The following is a 20,466-nucleotide window of genomic DNA, read 5'->3' as shown; positions in this document are numbered from 1 at the left end:
ACACGAAGGGTTCATCCTTAAAATGCTGCAGTATATGTCAGTCATGCAGGTTGGGAGGAGGGGTTCAGCTGTAGCTACTTAAATGCACCAAATTGTGCTGCTGGGTGCATTTAAATCCTCTGTTGAGAATACTATTCATAATTCAGGTGTAGAAACAATAAAATTAAACTTGCCAAACATTTACAAAAAAACTTGAATATATATTTTTATTTAAAGTATTTACAGATTGTTTTCTTCCCACAAATAGCACCACATTGAAAATGTTTTTAATGAATGAAAAGAGTTAACCTTTTGTTTAGGATGATGTTGGCGATGCACAAACTAAAAGCACAAAAAAAGACACTTCACATTTTGCTTGTGACCTAGACATGCCTTTATGATGAATTCAGCAGTCTACAAAAAGCTGGCTGCGGCAAATGAAATGAAATGTTTGGACATGGATGTTAGGTGGGTTACAACGACCCAGCTTCATTTACAAGGTTTCATTAAGCTCTATGGCACCACATTGAGAAAGCTGGCAGGAGGCTGTTGGGGGCAGTCTGTTTGCAGCCTCTAAGGGGCAGAAGGGGTTGTTCTTCTGTTTGCTCCTTGTTGCTTTTATCTCAATCTCTGCTGGCGAACTGCGGAGACAGGAAAAATTAGCTTAGAAAAGATATGACACAGAAAAACAGTGATCAGTCAAAAAGGTTGCTAATTAGCCCTTAAAATTAAGCCCAAATATCTGTATTTTAGTCTACATTTAAATTGTGTAATGACACCTGGCATCTTCACACATCAGTGGCTTAAAATGGCAGCCACTCTTCCCCACATCTTGCCCAGTGCATCTTAAAAATTTACTCCAGTCTTTCCACAATTCTACATGGACATTTAGAATGATTTTCTGTTCACGCAGTCATTTCTCACTCATGTCGTTGTTTCGTGTGATGGCCATGGCAGCTCTGGCGCGGGGACCCTGCTGGGTGAAGTGGTAGCCAAATTTGAGGATGCTAGAGTTGTTCTCCAACATGGAGGCGATCTCCATCTCAACCGAGTCTCCCAAATTCTGCCTCTATACCAGAGAGAAGCGGAGAAGCAGCTCATTCAAAAAGAGATCTCGGACATTTTAGGAATGGGACACAGATGGTACAGGGTTACAAGTATTAAAACTCAAAACACATTAAATCTGATCTTTTAAACTTATGTGTCACCCATCAGTCACTGCAGTGAGATGTACAGTACATCCATAGTTTCAGTTATGTGTTTCTGACCTGGTTGTCAATCTTGAGCTCCACCAGTGTGGCATTGTTGGCCATAGCTTTGATGATCGCCATCATGCCGTCTGCAGTGATGAAGTTGGACTCGATATTAAGACTCTGCAAGCTGGTGTTCTCCTGCAGCATCTCAGCACATGCCTGGTACGTACACACAAACACGCATGCACACATTGGGATTGTTTTGTTTAGTGCATAACTACAGGTTAAAAAATGATCACGGTCATGCTTGCTAAACCCCTGCTTTGTGACCTTTGGAAAGCAACTGTCACAGAAGCACACATACATATGTGCAGGTTTAAGTGGCGCGTTTATCTGAATCATTCAGATAAACGCGCCACTTAAACCTGTTAATACAACATGTATTTTATTTCGGGATGGATGGGATTAGAGGTTCTATATCCAACAGATATTCAATATGAAATCAAATTCTGTCTATACCTTCACGATTGGTAATGCCATGCTTAATGGAACTAAAAGGTATAAATGACAAAGATGCAGAAAAGTATGTGCTTGCAAGGTTTATATATCTATGTATGACATCAGTGGCTCTAAGAATATGTAGTATTTTTCCACACCAAAGAAATTATAATTGAATATTTGTAGCATTTGTGAGCTGTCCGGTTGCAATGAAAAATCTGTCATTTCATATTGTACTCACATAGGCCACAGGGTCGTTGCTACGGGTCGCAGCGATGCTCAGAAACTCCACGTGAGAGTTTCCCTTCATCGCCTCAAAGATCTCTTTCAGTGTTGGGATGGGAATGTCCTGCAGCAGAGACAGAAGGACAACACCCTTATGAGGTTGGGTTCTCATCCAAGTACTACTGAGGCTCACAGATGTGGAGGATTTACACTCTAATCAATAGAGCAGCCGATTTGAGCGAACTCCCACTATGAATATTTGTTAATAAGGATAATAATCTAGTGTGGTGTTGTCATTGCACGTGGTAGAGCAACACTTTCAGAGACAATGTGAGCTGCAAAAAGTAAAACTATGAAGTTTTGGAAAGAGATTTGGGAGATCAGCTGTTCAGCTGCATGGTTTACTTTGATACACTGTTTACATCACAATATTTCCTGTTCAGCTGACCTTGATGTTATTGAGGTTGACTTCAGTCAGGCTGCTGTCGTTGTTGTGGATTCTCTCCAGGGTTTCCTCCACGTTGGTGGTGTTTGGCGGCTCATCGGGGAAGATCTTGAATGGATCTGCTTTCACTACGCCTGTAGGAGACACAACATCACAGGTTGGGTTACCATACCCAGTGCCGAAGTGGCATACAGTATGTTACTTTCACTATACAGTAGATACAGTAGATCTAAAAGAAATATAAAAATATAAATTTACCACTGTAAACTTTAAGAAAATATTCTCTGTGAAACTACCTTCATTTAAATGACTCAAACAGTGCATAATGCCAAAGATAACAAGAGCCTCAACATGTAAAAAGACCCAAACACTTTGTTTGCCTTTTGATTTGTTTTTTCTCTTCATGTAATTCATTAAACAGCAACTTCCAATCAGTTCCTATTCAGTGTGTATAAGTCACCATATGCGTATAATTTGAAATGTTTGATACCAGTGCCAAGATGATACAGGTACTGATACAATGCTTTTTATGATGCCTTATCTTGAGCAATATAAAGATATTTTCACCTTCTCAAATGCATCAGTGTTTGATTTTGTCTTAACACAAAACAGTCCTGCACAAACCTTCCCTTAATAAAGTACAAAAAAGCAAAACTATGATTGAAATAAGGAAATATCTAATCTAAAAGTATAAGTATTAAGATTAACAATCTGACCAGCAGTTTACTTCTTATGAGTTTAAATCTTGGTTTCTAAAATGTCTTTACCAGTAAATAAGAAATTAATTCTTTATGATATGATGTCATACATACTGTTGATGCCCTCTGTGTTGGCTATTGTGCCTGTGGTGCCCAAAGCATCATAGTACTGCTTGTTGCTCATCAGCGTGTACATTCCAAGGATAGCTGCAAGTACAGAAAAAATCATTATGAATAAAATACAAGTATCTGTGATATTCAATAGGATCCAACTTTAATTCATGGATATGTTTTTACAGCCTCTGTTGTTGCTGTGTCCCTGCACTGATCCCTGACACAAATTCATGTACATGACCCAGTTCTGAGTCCAAAACAAAAACCCAGTTAGGGGGTCCCTCGTCTGGTGTGTGGCTCTTATCTGTGGCTCTGTTTTGATGAGATAAAGATATTGTTGTCTGAGCTCAGCAGGAAACTCAGTCACTGGTTGTAATCTCACAGTTTCCAGAGGAAGCTATGATACCACACATTTAAACACCCCCACCCACCCAACCACCCTAAAACTTGTTTTAGGTTGGTCTATCTTTTCAGTGTTATTCTAGCTGATACTGAGTCATATGAAAAGACCACACACATTTTAGGGAGGGAGTAAACTGCTAGAGTCTTGGGCATACAATCTATATTATGAACAACACAACAATTTCCTTGCGCAACAGAAATCAAGATCAAGATAAGAGTCACAGAAAAATGAAGGCTTGGAGACTCACTGTATATTCTTTGTGTGTTTTCATTACATATGACACAGAACTTTTTCTTATGTCTGGCTCTGCCATTTATATATAGGTAGGAAACAGGTGGAAACAGTGTTGTGACAGTACATATATATATATATAGCAGCAGCGCAACAAGAATACAATGTACAATACAATACATACAATGTATATAAATTGATGTGGTAAACATGTTAGCAAATGAGTGCCTATTTACAGTACATGTCCAGCACATACAGATCAACATTAGCATTCAGTTGGAGTTTCTGGACATCAACTCCTGAGGGAAATCTCTGGCTCTTTAGCTGCTAAATGCTCCACTATGTTCACCAGTGCTAACTGCTGTTTGGCGCTGAACAGGTAGTGTGCAGTCTGTTGATCACAGCTTTTTTATTTTCCAAACAGCTGCCTTCACCTGGAAAAGATGCTGATGAGAGCATAGGGGGTTAAAACTAAACAGTTAAGTTACAAACCAGAACAAAACCAAAACAATGAACGGAAATTGGGTACTAAAATGCTTTGTAGACCTGATGGGAACTGCAGAGTTGGATGACAATTATTTGTGGGCAACCCCATTCACATTATACATAGTAATATTAATTACTGATTTGACACAATGCCCCCTTTTAGAGTGTTTTGTGACTCATTTTGATGTTAAAGTTGCTCGAGAAGGAGCTCATTTTCTTGTATTCATTATTTTATATACTGCTTGGTAGTTTAATCTATAGCACTGCATCATATTTTATGAGCAGCTCATATGTTTTATATGTAAAATCTGAATGTACATTGTTAAAAGTAACTTCAGCTGTTAGATAAACAGTAGGCCTAATGTGAAGGGGAAAGTACAGTATTTCCTTCTGAAATGCAGTAGAAATTAAGTAGAAGAACACATTGAAAGTAATACAATACTTGGTGATGCATTTTAACTTGTATCAGCTGTAGATTAATTGGTTTGGAGATTAAGTGATAAAACTATTGAAACAAGTTCTACAGCAAGGCACCTACACCTATAATCTATATAGAAAATAATTTTTACACATATCCAGAATGAATGACATAAAATTGAATATCTTCTACATCACCTTCACTGAACAGATAAGTGACAGTTTTCTCCTGTTCTCTTGTTGTTACTGTTTATGACCAGGAGGAGGCAGACCTGCTAGTTTTTTCTTGTCTTGCTGTAACCTGCCAAACTGTGTCACACTCCAACTGCTGTGACAGCAGCCCCCCTCTCCCCTCTCCTCCACCCTCACTCCACCTTCCCACCCACCAGCTCCCTAGCCCTGTGTGGGGAATCATGGGAACAGCCTTTGGAGAAGAGGGAGACCAGGGAGACAGCTGCCTACTCAGGGGGGGCGTTACCAACCATAAACACCCCTATGCCATCCGGTTTGGCCATGAGAATAAACCACGGTAGCTTTACAGCACAAACTAGACTGCAGATAACTAAAAAGCTCAATATAGCAATGTGTTAATATAAATTAAACGTTAAAATGAAGTCACCAGGGTGACTTGTTGCACCATTCTCCCTCTGAGCTCATGAAGTGGGTCGGCCAAGGTATTTGTCCCCTTTTATTCTATTTGCTAAAAAGCCAAACAAAAGACTGACAGAGGCTAACTGAGGTTTAATCCTCATCTGGACTCCATCCAGGGTTAAAACGGTGGTCTCTCTCTGACAGGCTGATGGAGCCGGAAAAACAGGCACCCCTGCGCTGCCTTTCCGGATGCCTGCCTGTCTGTTTGGCCTGTCAGGGAACAGTGGCCGGGTAGAAAGGATCATACTCAATAAAGAAAACACATTTTTTGATTCAATTTAACCTAATAGGGGTTTTAAGGTGAACAAGGAAGGCTATCTAATGCAGATTTTGTAATTTATGGAGATGCGTTACAAGGGTTCGTTAAGCTAGTCTACCTTTTACTTCACTATGCAGCTCTTCTCTGTCATACCTGATCCAGGACCAGAAATCTTGCTCTACATCTTGATATAGTTATTTCTCAGGGACAAGAGACTTTAGGTGAGCAGGCCTGTCAAGCATTGGATTTCTCAACATGCCAAACTGCATCTGTCTGTAGTATGAGCAATATTCTGTATTTAAAAAGGTTGGACGATGGTGGGTTTTTTTTCCTTTCCAAAACCAGAGCCACAAGAGCAAAAGTGCAAGTGATCTAAGTCTTTTTCATGGATCGTGAACTGATAAAGAGGCTGTTTTAATCAGTCAGTTTTTTTTAGCCTTCTTTGCCACCATGTGCATCAGCTTGCTATCTAAAACTGATGTCAGCAATAGTTGTCATTTCAGACGGCAAAATATTTTGTCTACCTTTGTCTGAAATCAAGGATCCACTGTTTCAAAAAGAGTTTTAAATCTTCCATCATTACCACTATAGTTATGTTAACTGCATATGTGCATTAGTGAACACTCATTTATTCATGTAATTATGTCAGATTTAGTTAAATGGTTAATGATCATCTGCAGCATAGTCACTTACCACTTACCCCTTCTAGTGTTGGCTTTGAATGTTGGTGAATAAGGAATACTAGTAACTACTACTACTTTAAGACCATCATTACAGTACATTAATAAAATGTAACACCTACAAATCTTCTAGGTCATATTCAAATAAAGAATGATTTCCAAAGGACTCCCACACAATTTCACACATTACACTGTCGAGTAAACTTCAGGAAAATGATTATGAGCTTCAGGAAACATGAAGAAATGACTTTTCTATCTGTGAACACAGTAGCTTCCCACTGGTCTGTTTCAAACAGATACAGTATCTTTGCCCCTACCATCCCCGTGTCCACTCCACCCTTCCTTTGGTGGCCTTGGGCCAGGCTTATTTATTTTTGTGTTGCTGAGCATGGGGAATTGGACCCCATTGCATGTCTGGCCATGTCTGTTAGCCTGGGACTACTGAGCTGTCTCAGTGTTGAGGGAAACAATATGAAGCAAGCAGAAGAGAGATAAGTGGGTCTGTATAATCACACTATGTGGGTCAGAGCCACTGTGATGAAACACTGAGGTCACACTGTGCTGTGTATTATTATTACAGTGGGTATACATTCTTAATTCAATATGTGTTTTTATTTTAAGTGTTGCGTTGGGTTTCTTCAAGCAGGACATCATAGTAAGAATAGACGTTTTTCACAGCAGACATTTTGCTTCATGAGTCTCACCAGTTTTTTCTTCCCTGTCAAAAAGTCTGTCTTGTACTTTACATGTACTTTACATAGCAGAAAAGGCACAGGTGGAACTAATGACATCAATGATGGCTCCTGTCCAGCAATTAATGCATTGCAATGCAGCTATTTATTATGTTAGTACTTAAAATTATATTGTCTGCTGTGAAAAAGGATTATTCAACTGTAGTTTTATTCCACAGAGCTGCGAGGCAGCAGTTAGATTTTTAGTGCAAACGTGTTTCTGTTTTGATAGTATGTGTGTACCATGTACAGCGTGGCTATAGTGTATGTTTGTTAGACTTGTGATGACCAATTTGTATGCGATACTTCCCCAGCTCTCACGACCCAAACAGGATAATCCGTTTACAGAATTAATGAATTGATGGATGGAGAACTTCTGCTGCTGCAGCACCTACAGATTGTAGTTATCGCAATAATGTTTGTCTAACCTGCGATATCACACATCTCTGCGTCGGTGGCATTTTTCAGAGCCTCCTCCAGCTCCGGCTCCAGTATCACCTGTTCGTGCTCAGGGATCTCTGCTGCTTTCTTGGGCACAAAGGCCCGTCCTGGAAATAGAAAGAATGAACAGATGCTAGTTAAGAGTTGAAATCAGTGAAAAAAGGCAGATGGACAATCAGAGATGAGAAAGAAGAGAAAGTTTTGAAAATAGATGGCAAAAGAAAGGGAAAAAAGCGGATACAGATAGAGTCAAGTAGGAGGAAAGAAAAATAAATATAGGTATGAGATAGAGCGAGACAGTGTATGTATACACCCATCTGATGTTTGTGTGTATTTATTCATCAGTCTGCAAACCAAATTTCACAACACTTTTTCTTTTTGTAAATTTTAATAGGGTTTCTTTTCTCTGAATGTTTTCAACCGTGAATTTTTCTCTGTTTTGGTAAAAGCTCTGTTCAGATAGTGTTTCCCAAAACACGTGCAGGCCAGGACTTCTTACAGATTTGTGGACCAGCTCTAATAAATTACAATTTCCACTGGATACTAGATTGTGCTTCAGACACGACAGAGACATGTCTGTTGTATTATTGATTTCCATTTATTAGATGAGTTGTACAAGAACTAAAGTAGAAACATTCTCAGCTTAATTATTTCTTGGTGTAGGGCCGAACATGCCAGCCGGTGGGACTATGATGGAAATGCCCCCAAAACTCAGTGAGCTGCAAAAACCCCATACAGACCTGAAACTAAAAGCCTCAGCGGCTGTGCAGTGGTGCATCGCAGAGTACAAAAGTGTACAGCTGTCTGAGAGACAAGGAGAAAAGGTCTTTGGAGATTGAGTTCTTTGCACGTGTGTCAAGATTAGAGCTATTGTAACCATGCTATATATCCAGTATAAATATGTGGTCATTGTATGTAACCTGCTGATGTTCATCAATGCAGAATGCAGTCTGTTCAAAAATAAAAATAAACTGTGGGGAATATCTTCTCTTCCCATGATAGGATCATGTGATTGAGACACATGCAGGAGCTTTTACTGCAACATGACAGAGAAATGAAAACATTGACCTTCATTGTCTGTGTAATAATTAATTAATTAATAATCTAATTTCCTTGATATCATGTTTTTATAATTAAAAGAGAACTCTGTGTTGTTACATACAAATTAGATGAATATTTTGTAGCAGTGTATCTAGAGTTCCTCACAGGACACCTGCTCCCCCACCTTTCTTCTCGCCAGTAAAGGGCACCAGGTCGTCCCTGTCCTCGTGCTCCAGGGCCTGCTTCTCCAAGTGCTGCTGTAGGGCTTCACGGTCAAATGGACCTGTTGGGCTCTTCTTCGTCTGGTCACGTTGCCGGAAGCCAGCGGGCAGCATTGCATTCTGAGAGAAAAAAAGTTGTATTTATGTGACATTAAGACTAGAGAACATTGGAGAATAGATTCATTGTTATGTCAGTAAATGGATGCAACTGGTGAAACTGCATTATGCCTCACAGTTTTAGACATATCCAATGATCTGCTACAGCCAGGTAGAACATTCCTTCCAAAATTAATGTAATCAGTTTCTGATTGTAAATTTAATTTGATGCACCAATACCTATAAGGCATGAATGAAAGTAAAATTATTTACAGTTTATGAAACAAAAGCAGTCCTCCCATCTTCATTACTGAGTTTTCTTCCTTCTAGTATCTGTAGAATTGTTTGCTTCCATTAAATGTGTCTCACAATGAAGCATTGTGAACTTGGATAAGTTATGTGCAAGCCCTTCCCCATACCTCAGGGTCCATCTCCTGCAGCTCATACTCCAGCTGATCCAGCTCCTCTGCACTGAGGCCCTTGAGGATGGCATCCTCGTCGATGTCCCTGGGGTCCGACATGTCTCCTGAAGTTCCGGCTCACATACACACACACACTCTCTCATACACACCACTGCACACCCCTGGGCGAGAAGGCACTGTGATAGAAGGGAGGAGAGGGGAAAGAGAGGAGGGTTGAATCACCGTGAGGTGTGCTTCATCAATGAGCTGTGGGATTTTACTGAATCTGCACCCCAACCTCAGTATAGTGTAAATAAAGTTGACCCAACTTTAACTGAAAGAATGACTGGAAAGTACTTTACTTTAATCAAACTTCATCACAGTTTTGTGATCTAGAAGTTCCTGTACTTTTTGTGTTGTGTTTTCATTTTGTAAACTATAATGCAATTTTATATAAATGGTGAAGGATGGTGAGGTTTGCTTTTGACAAAGTGGTAAACGTTTTGATACAAGACAAAAATGAAACAAGGCATTATCGAATTGCATCATAAATTATTGTATACATTGCATCTCATTGCATCATATTGTACAGCACTGTTATGTTTTTATTTTATTCATATTGTATCAAGGTACAGTATTGCATTGTATCATACTGAAATGTACAGCATTGCATATTTGTTCATCGTACCATAACATGCACTTTTATCATATTATGCAATATCATAATGTTAAAATATTGTATCTTATTTGGTGCATCGTATAATTTTCTATTATAATGTACAGTATCATATTGTATTGTGTTCATATCATGTTTTATCATATTTGCATCCCAAACAGACAAAGGCAATAACTGCTTTTTGGTAAGACTCAGTCATAGAGGAAATCTCTAGTACGCACGACACAACAAATAAATAAGCTGAAACCTCTGATCGGAATATTCAGTTATAAAATCATTTTATATTTATTTTTCCTGACTATAAATGATGATTTTGGGCATTTTATGCCTTTAATGGATAGCTGACATTAGAGTACCTGGTAGCATGTGACCCAGAGTCGTTTCAGCTCACCCCCTCAGACACCATGGGTGCCCCCAGGTTTTTGAACTATTTGACAAAATTATAAATCACTCTGTCAGGGCTCCAGGGGGTCCCCTGCCCGCATTTTGGGAACCATTGTCCTTGCCAAACAGTTTCATGATCTTCATTGAGCTTATGGGCGGCCCTATCCAGAGCCCTTCAATAATGTGATGATGATAATAATAGATGCATTTCCAATAATATATCTGCAATGCTCAGGAGGGCAGAGTCTGTGTAAATATACTGCAGCAGCCTTCAGGTCACACTCTTACATAAGCTTCATTTTCACCTTAAAACACGCAAGAGGTGAATAGCCACCCACAGATGCCCTGCAGTTTTAAAGGTGAAGATCGTGGCAGAGAAGTGAAGAAAGTGAAAGAGAGAGAGCAAAGTCTTTGTAACTCTAAACCCTTAGCTCACCACACAGAAACTAAGAATAGCAGAATGGAGAGAGAGCGGTGGAAAGTGCAATCCCTTATTTATCAGTGAAGGACACTCGTTTATACAGTAGTGGACACACCCGAAGCATATCTGCACACAGTGATGAAAAGGCACAGATACACAAACCCATAATGACAAACAGCCTCTGATACAGGAAAGATCAGCAAGTTCACACTACACTGCAGGGCCCTCAAACAAGGAAATACCACAACGATAACTGTAGTTTGAAGTATGAGTAATGCAGCTATCGGGTTTGTGAGGTCCAATGTTTTCATTTTCATTCCAAATTTCATCCCAAATTGGCCAGAGAAGAAAACCCACCACAGTTCAGGTCACAGAATGTGGTCTCGTTCAGCCAGTCTTCTTTTGTAATGTCAGAAACCATTAACATCTGTGATGGCAACAAGAGTTCAAGTATTTTACAGCAGGCAGCTGCATAAGTATATAATCATATTTATGTTTGGGGGTTAATTAAAGGGATATTTAGTAACACAGGTCATAACTTTTCACTTAATGTGAAATCACAATTACTCATCCTCCATTGCAGTCAAAATGATGTTAAAGTGATTTTTAAATAATTTAAAAGAAAAAATGTCTTTGGAGAAATTCGCCTTCAGCCTTTCGGATTCTGAGTGGGAAAGCCCATGTAGATTAGCCAGCATTAGCTGTAGCTTGCAAGCGGACAAATGTTTGTTAGTAGTGATGATAAAGAAACAGGACCATTTAGCATCTAAACTGGACTGACCCCGACTGGAACTGAGAGATTATTAAAGATAATTAATGATGACAGGCTTTTCCATCCAGTACAAACACAACATACTGCAGCCATTTAGATTAGAATATGGACAGAGACGTTTTAGCTTTCAGCAACTCCCAGATAAAGTAATATTTTTAAAATAAATTCTAAATTAAACAACTTAGGTCACATTAGCAGAAAATCAGTAGACCAACTTATACAAATCACAAAATTTTTGGTAACTAATCCAATAAAAACACCTGTTAAAACACGTTCCTTTATGTCCGGCAGATCCTCCTCGACGCTGTGTGGCTCTGATGTGGTGGAGGGGGGCTAGATGATTCTAGAATGAATTGCCATGGATGCAGGGACGGGCCAGTGGAGAATGGCTTTGTACAGGGTCCAGAATTTTATGTGAGGTTTTGTTTAAAAATTTCCATTTAAATTAAGTTCATTTGAATGTAAGGCTTCGAGATGTAAATCAGGACTACAACATGTCTCTCTGCTGTACAATGTAATAGAGATTACATACCTACATTCTAATAAGGGTGGATTTCCACTTTTCCTTATGAAATGATAGATTTTGCATACCTTCTGTTCCGAGACAAGTGGGCAGGTTGATAAGTTAGTTGTTTAAAACCAGAAATGTGTTATATAGTTGTCAATGAGTTACCAGTTTTGACCACAAATCAACCTAATGTAGAACCGAGTCAAGATACCACGTGATTGTTTGTGGAACGTGTTTGTGGTGTCAACGGATCAAGTTCCTGCACAAAGTCAAGGACTTATACAGTTTACTCAATACACTAGTAGAGTATAAAGTCAAATGATCAGGTTTCTTTGACAGAAGCTTGGTCGCCATGGACATAGAATTACACAGCTGTACACATTTACTTCAGAATGTGTAATGACCTTGCAAGTACGTGCAAATATCCATTATTTTATATTCTGTGCAGTGCATCTAGCACCACTCTGCTCCAGTGACACACAAACTATGTGACCATAACCTTCTTCTCAAGGTAACGCCTGTTGGGTTGGAGTCACTGATCAGATTACACTTAATTAGAGAGGACATGCACACATACTGTACATACACAGATTTAGAATATACACATTTCTTGTGACTGCCTGATGATGACTTGGAGTGTGTGTATGCATGTGTTACTGTTTCAGATCTGCAGTATTTTAGCCATTCAGTATATCTCTTAGCTTGAAATGAAGAGATTTTTCATGAATGTATGTAATATATGTATTCCAATTCCAACAAATTTTGAGAAAGCAGTTGCCAAACAGCTGTGTGACTTTCTACATAGCAATAGTTTGAGGATTTTCAGTCAGGATTTAGAGTTCATCATAACACAGAGACAGCACTAGTGAAAATTACTAATGACCTCTTAATTGCATCAGACAAAGGACTTGTCTCTGTACTGGTTTCATTCGATATTTGCACTGCATTTGATACAACTGACATCATATTCGATGACAGAGACTGGAACATTTAATTGGCATTAAAGGAACTGCTCTAAGCTGGTTTAAGTCCTATTTATCAGACTGATCTTAGTTTATATATGTTAACGATGAATCCTCCATGCACGCCAAAGTTAGTCATGGAGTTCCACAAGGATCTGTCCTCGGACCAATCCTGTTCATTTTATATATGCTTCCGGTAGGTTTCGAATATTGACAGTTTTTACGAAAAGTGATGGCGAAACAAAAATGTGCTTGAAAGTTTTTGGAGTTGAGGAGCTCCACAAGTGGGGGAAGCCTGTGCCAACCCGCGGGAGGAGCGTGTGAGGCCGGCCAGCTGCCCGCTCACAGAGCCCTCTGCTCCCGCCGTCACACAGACCGCTGCAGCAACAACGGCAGAGAAAACACAGCTGGAAGGTTTTCATACCGATTATCTGTCTTTACATTCTGAGTAGTGTTGAAGCGTTTTAACTTTAAAAAAAGAGAAAGCTGTGTGGATCGTTGGTGTGTGTGTCGTATTGATCATTACGTCGCGGCAGTTGTGTGTGGCATCGCTATGACGACCACCTACATAGAGGGCTACTATCTCTGGGTACTATCTGCAATGGAAAACGGAGCAGGGCCAAACCGAGTCGGGTAGAGAAGAGTCGAGTCGAGGCGAGTTGAGCTGGGACTGGTAATGGAAAAGCGCCATTAGTAACATTCAATGGGATGAGGTTGCATACAGAAGGAAAAAAAGAGGAGGAGAGAGGAGCTCAGTGCAAGTCGCCGGCAGTCTAGACCTATAGCAGCATAACTAAGGGATGGTTCAGGACTCACCTGAGCCAGCCCTAAGGGAGGAACATCTTAAGCCTACTCTTAAATGTGGAGATGGTGTCTGCCTCCTGAACCCAAACTGGAACCTGGTTCCACAGGAGAGGAGCTTGATAGCTGAACGCTCTGGCTCAGCTGATTTCTCACCTCAAAACTTCTCAGAAGTGGATTTAGTGATGAAATTACATACGGAAACTGTAAAATATAAAACTTTCTGTTGCTGGCCTCTGTCTGGTGCACACAATGATGATGCAGTGAATAGTGAATATTCTCTCTGACCTATCAGTAGTCTGCCGTGTTTTCACGTCGCATTTTAGTATCGCCTCAGCTCGCTTGGAACCTCGACTGAGGTGATACGAAAAAAAGTATCTGGAAGCAGGTACAGGTACAACATTTCTACAATGGAAAACTAAACAAAGGCGAGCTGGTACTATGCAGTGGAAAAGGGGCTTAACATGACTTCCCTTTCCGGTAGTCTTGTGCTTTCTCGTCCCTCTCCTCTTACCTCCTATCACTTTTTGCAGGTGTTTCTGGCTCAGGAGCTGTGGAGTCTGGATCTGTGGTTGCAGGTCACCTGGTGCTCCTGCTCGACACCCTCTGCTACAATTATTGATACTAGTCCTGTGGTAAGTATTATCATTAATATTACGATTATTATCATAAACATTACTATAAATATCTGGACCATTATTTATTCTGTCTAAAGCAACATTACCTTTACTGTTTGTACGTCTGTGTGTATATTGTGTTGCCCCCCTCCCCCCCCCCCACTCTCTCTCACCTCCAATGGCCGCCCACCCTGAGCCATGGTTCTGGTCAAGGTTTCTGCCTCTTAAATGGAAGTTTTTCCTTGCCTCTGTCGCCTACCTGCTCTTTTATGAAAAGCGCTATGAGATAAGTGTTGTTGTGATTTAGTGCTACATAAATAACATTTTCTTTAATTGCAATTAATTGAATTTCATAATTCAGCAAAGACAGCTCTCCTTAGACCTTGACAGCATGGCTAAGGCTCAATAGGGATTTGAATTTTTTTATTTTGATTCAAACAATGACAGGCTTTTTCATCCAGTACAAACACAACATACTGCAGCTATTTAGATTAGAATATGGATAGAAACGCCAGGGAAATGTTTTAGCTTTTAGCAACTCTCTGATAAAGTGAACTTTTAAAAATAAATCCTAAATTAAACATTTTAGGTCATATATACAGAAAATCAGCAGACCAACTTATACAAATCACAGAAATGCAAAGCCTGGCATAGATATGGCAGGAACATGCTTTGCAAAATCTTCTTTTGGTAACTAAACCAATGAAAACACCTGTTAAAACTGGTCCTTTATGCCCGGCAGCTCCTCTTCGACGCTGTGTGGTTCTGATGCGTAAAGCCACATTGGATCACACAGCTGAGTGTCGAGCAAGATGTAGGAGATTTAAAGGATGAAGGGAAAGAAGCAGCAGCTCAAAGGACTAGGTGGAGGATACATCTACCTAGACTCACTCTTCATCTGGAATAAAATGTTTTACTACAGTAGCCTTTACAACCGTCAAGCTAAAAAACAGCCAGATTTTGATGGTATACTAGAACAATCTGTAATCTTTACAGTTGGAGGTTTGCTGTTCTCTGGTTTTGGATTTCTGACCACAGAAAATGTACTCTTCATTTTATTCTATTTATTATTCATTAAATACCAATCTGATGGTCTGCTGTATATTATTTATAATATACAATATTTTCATATACTATGTGCACTAACTACTTTGATGCTTTGTTGTGCCTAGTGGCTGTAGGTGGTTGTGTAAAACAACAAATCAAGAGAGGTTCAACTACTGAGGAGGACCGAGGCTGTTGGTCATATTACAGTACCAACGCAATCTTCCTAGGAACAGACTTGTGTATTGGTTTGCTGATCTTATAAATGACAACCAGTCAATATTGTCAACTGTCAGGAGGTGTTTGAAAATAATCTGGAAACCCTGACCTGAGATTTTATTATCTCTGCACGTTTGAATTATTCATTTTATAGTTTTGTTCTGCTTTATGTAAATTATGAAAAGCTCCATTTTCAGGCTGTTGTATTCTGTCTCAGACATTTTGGCATGAAAATTAAAAAAAAATGAGTCACTGAACTGTAGAACATATTTACTTTACACACACAGTTTTAGAAGAAGATCACACTGACAATTCCTCTTCTAGAGAACAAGAAATGCAGATTAGTAAGTGTAAACCGCCAGGCCCAACATTGTGTTTTCATTTGTTTTGACATTTAATTTGGCACATTGCACATGCCAGGAAGCCTCCCACCACACTGGACACAGACTGGAAGCTGGCGAATGTGCATCTGTCCCCAGTAGTCCCAGTAGGGTTTCTACATGAACCAAAACAAACTGGGAGTGGTGGCTGTCACCTGCCGCTTGCAGCTGGCTCTGGACATTTCTTTTTCCAGTTCAAATCTCAGCCATCTCCTGCACCTGCGGTTGCTGTCTTTATGAGAGTCATACATTATCTTTATAACCCCATCTGAAAGTGTGCCAGGTCTGATTTTTCCCTTGTTTGGGACACAGGTGTAAAGTTCTGACCTGGAACAAGTTGTACACATTCTGATCCACGGCCATGTTACCTACGTGTGACTCTTCTTAACAACTCAGAACAGAATTTGCCATCATGAACACAACAGTAAATAAATCCTTTTAGCATTCTCCTGAGATAACTGTCTATCCACAACTATCTAGGACAACAACAAGAAGGGACAGAGAACCAAACAGCCTCAATTCATAGAAACCAACCAACAAAAAAAAATGCTAGAACTAAAACAAACTCAAGTTTGGCCAGATGGACTACATGTTTATTGTTTAGCAAAATAACTACCTGTTTTGTTCATTGCCCTTTACTAATAAGAGAAGAGGGAATGAAAGATTAAAATAGAGCCTGAGCTTCACAATATTCATTCATTTTACCAACTTAGTACTGATTCGAACTGATCATAAGATGAATCAAATTCGCAGCTCAGCTGTGAGGTAAGGCCCCACACTCCCATGATACACCCATGCCTGTACATGTGTTATTTATTTATTACTAATTAGAGCTCTTTTCAGGACTTGTACAGATTGTGGCTGATTGACATCTTCTGTTAGTTTTACTGCTCCTATCAGGCCTTGATGACTTTTACTTGGGCTGTAGTCTATATTTAATATATAGTGCATTTGTCCACTTCACCCTCCGCCGTTTTATGCTGACTGTAAAAAAAAATGCTTTGAGAAAGGTTTATTTTTACAATAAGAAAACTTTCAATGCAATTTAAATATAGAAGAAACAAATGTACGTTGTCCAAAAAAAGTAACTTAAGCTTTAAAAAATTAAGCAGCTGATTACTGCATTATATTCTGTTATGTTTTCATATTTAAAAGACATCTCCACCGTAGATTGGAGCAGAAAAAGTCTCCAGAATGCAGGAAATTAAGTATTTAATGCTCCAATTTTCAGGGTGAGGATCCCCAGAACTCCTGCTCATATATTTCAGCATTTCCTATTTCTTCAAAATAGTGTTAAAAATCTTCTCGTTTTGTTCAACTTCATTGTCATGTCTTGTGATCCAAGTGTATCATCACACCCCTAATCTGTGCACTTATATCTCCACCACTTTTTAACACAAAGTGACGCCCTTGCTGTCTATTATATGTAGTGTAGTGTAGAGCATTGAATGAGTGAACAAGAGAGTGAACTGGGACACAGCACGAACATTCAACCTGAGAAGGTGTGATTAACCAGAATAACTGGAAACACCTGTGTAGGTTTGCAGGGCCTTTAAAGGAGTTGGTGCCCAGCCGCACGCTAGGTTAACAATAGACTTCCTTTCAATGAAATTGCTAACATTCTCTGTGAGCCTTACTGCACTATGTTGCACGTAACATGTTGATAAACAACATCAGAAGAATAACTCAGTTTCAGCACAGTGTACTATTGGCCAACTCAGCACATCCATTTGGTCAAAGTTGAACGAAGGTGAACTCTGACCCGCCAGTCCACCGGAGCCAACTGGAGATCCCAAAACAGGAAACACATGCTTGCATTTGTCAGTCGCGCTAGTTTCAATACAAGTGAATGGTGTGGCCAGAGTATATTCGTAGGACGGAATTGTAATAAGACTACAGCTAACATGTCAGAAATCTCATAGATTGCTCTTCCATCTCCTCTGTTAAGTGTCTACAAGCATGTGCACTAGCACTTGGTCACAGCGGCAGGCTTCAGTCTGATTTATTGAACGTAAGTGGAGTCATTTGGACACACGTTGACTGGAGCCTCTTGATTTCATAGGAGAGTCTGGTCAAAGTCTGGGAGGAGCACTCGTGTTGGAGATCCATGCAGTAAAACCATGATTCACTGCAAGTGCACTTTTCCAATTTCTTATTGTCCTCATCCATTAAGGAGCTCCAGAAATTCTATGTTAAAAGCCCTGCATTCAGACAAGCAGCAGTGAGGAGTTACTGTGTGTTTTACAAGTCAAAGGCCATTACAGCGGTTTAGATTTCAAAGTGACAAAGGTTATACACTCATAAATGCTCCAGAATGATTCACACTCTGCTTCTGTGCCAGGGCATTTGTTTTTACTGCAGCAGAAAATAAACTTTGAAGTCATTTCTCTCAATGTCAATGCTTTTTTTTTTTTTTTTTTTTGGATATATGTCTATTTTTGTGTAATGGTTGCAGAATGACAAGGCTCCAAAGTTGCCATTCTACAACTGACAGAAGATTTGTCACCATCCACAGGTCGCCTTCTCCACATCTTACCGCCCAAGTGTAACATTCCAAATCTGCCCTCAGCTTAATTTTAGCTTCACAAGTCAGCTACTTCTAGCTGTGTCAATCCTCCCCAGCTTGGGTTGCTCCTTAAGACGGTCTCGGAGCACCATTTTGAGTCCCATGGAACCACTTGGCTCCATAAGTTTTGCTCCAAAAGGGACGTTTAAGTTTAATTTAGTATTTTGTAAACAAAAAGTCATCCAATTTGGAATCGCTGCGGAGCACTGATGCAGATACTCATAAAGACGGAACATGTGAAATTGTTTTAATGACAGACAGATTGTTTGCAGGTGGTGTATGTCACGCCACATCTTTGTCAGAGAAACAACTTTTTCACACTGTAAAGGAATGATTCTGCTGTAAGGCCATATCTAAATTAAAAAAGCAAAGCCCCCACTTCATTTTTTACCACAATTAAAGCATCAGTCCCCAAAAGACAATTTAATCCAGTGACAGATACATAAATGCCAGTCACTAATGAGCCTTTACTGGAGGTAATGTGCAGATGGTCTTGCCGGTTTCCAAAATCTACAGCCCCCTGAGACAACGTCTCCAAATCCCCTGTAACGAATTAACTGCACAGCGATGGACAGCTTAACCCCTCCGCATGCCATACTGATAGCTTCATTTGAATGACAGTATTTCAGTTTTCAGCTGACCCTCTGCAGAAGTCTCTCTCAGAGTGACACAAGTTCACGGTTTCAGCCTGACAAATCGTGTAAGCATCAAAATAAAATGAAATCCAGAGCATCAAGTCCGCCAACTTTTGCACACAAACATCAGCTTTTTGTGCTACAAGTTCTCCCATGTCCCCCATTAATCCTGCAGCTTTGTCCCTTCTCAGACACAAATAAACAGTCTTACACATGAGGCTCTGGCTTAATGAAGTGGACCTCCCCAAACAGGCAACCCAGAGAGAAAGTTTAAAGCACTGATCACCCCAACATGCCAACAAGATCTCCCCCCAAAAACACACACAGAGAGACAGAGGCAAAGCGAAGCAGCCTCACACATACCTTCACGGAAGCGCAGTGCTGAAGCTCCTCAGCAAAGCAGAAACTTAGAAACCAGAAAGTTGTTTCTTTTTTTTTCTCCCCCCCCTCCTCTCTCTCTCTTTCTCTGTCTCACTCACTCACTCTACCCCCCCTCTCTCTCATGTGTCAGGCTTCAGGGCTGCTATGCTGAGACAGGCATACTGACGGACAGCACTTTGAGAAGTCAGCATTTTATTATTTTGGCTGTGAGGGGGTGCGGGGCGCAGAGAGGGAGAGAGAAAGAGAAGTGGGGCATGAACTCATGCTCATCAGTCATTCAATTAAAACTGAGAGCAGTCAGACAGAAAGAGAAGGGCTGACATCTGGTGGTTTGAATTGTGTTGTACCTTGGCAATGAGACGCCTGATTCTGAAACCCTCTGCACTCTTTGTTGCTTTCTCTTAAAGTGATTTTACTTTTTTAATCAATCATACTTATCTTTTATTTTGCTTTGCAAGCAAGCACTTTGTGATGCATTTTATGCCAGAGTTGTGTTGTTCCATGGAAACCAAGTTTGTTATCATGATCATTTCTGCATTATTACAGCAAGATGTAGGTGTTTCACGCTTACATAATGCCATCAAGGGCTATTCACATTTAGACTGAAATTGTTAATATCAAAGAGACAATGTTTTTTTTTTTTTGTTAAATTGATGTTTCACTGGATGTTGTAAACTGGCAGTGATATCCTGTATTAGTGGAATTTTATTATAATTTTTAAATGAAATGTAAAAGGGGTAGAGTAACAAATCAATTAATTAGCAGTAGCTCTTTGGCATATTTTAGCTCATTGTTTTATTTTTATGGCACATTTACTGTATCTATTGTTCATTCTCAGGGTTCAACCTTGCAGCTGTTTTCTGCAAAGGAGTTCTGATAAACTCATTGTT

The 20,466-nt window shown here is 39.9% G+C and overlaps 1 protein-coding gene across 4 annotated transcripts; it reads right to left on the bottom strand.

The window, feature by feature from the left end:
* Positions 1 to 192: 192 nt before the first annotated feature.
* tmod4 (tropomodulin 4 (muscle)) lies at positions 193 to 19,684 on the bottom strand. 4 transcript variants are annotated; one of them, XM_046043784.1, is made up of 10 exons: positions 19,559 to 19,684; positions 9,229 to 9,407; positions 8,677 to 8,833; positions 7,439 to 7,558; positions 3,153 to 3,245; positions 2,344 to 2,474; positions 1,912 to 2,019; positions 1,248 to 1,391; positions 904 to 1,048; positions 193 to 620 (listed from the first exon to the last, which is right to left on the bottom strand). In XM_046043784.1, the coding sequence occupies exons 2-10, from the start codon at positions 9,328 to 9,330 to the stop codon at positions 598 to 600; spliced, it is 1,023 nt and encodes a 340-aa protein (XP_045899740.1). In that variant the 5' UTR covers positions 9,331 to 9,407; positions 19,559 to 19,684; the 3' UTR covers positions 193 to 597. The 4 variants fall into 4 exon arrangements, with proteins under 4 accessions (XP_045899740.1, XP_045899742.1, XP_045899739.1 ...); XM_046043786.1 differs by lacking the exon at positions 19,559 to 19,684 and adding an exon at positions 15,064 to 15,084; XM_046043783.1 differs by lacking the exon at positions 19,559 to 19,684 and adding an exon at positions 11,724 to 11,877.
* Positions 19,685 to 20,466: the final 782 nt, after the last annotated feature.

This window comes from Micropterus dolomieu, linkage group LG03 (genome assembly GCF_021292245.1).
Source record: "Micropterus dolomieu isolate WLL.071019.BEF.003 ecotype Adirondacks linkage group LG03, ASM2129224v1, whole genome shotgun sequence".
Classification (NCBI taxonomy): Eukaryota; Metazoa; Chordata; class Actinopteri; order Centrarchiformes; family Centrarchidae; genus Micropterus; species Micropterus dolomieu.
This window is presented reverse-complemented; position numbering and strand designations above follow the sequence as displayed.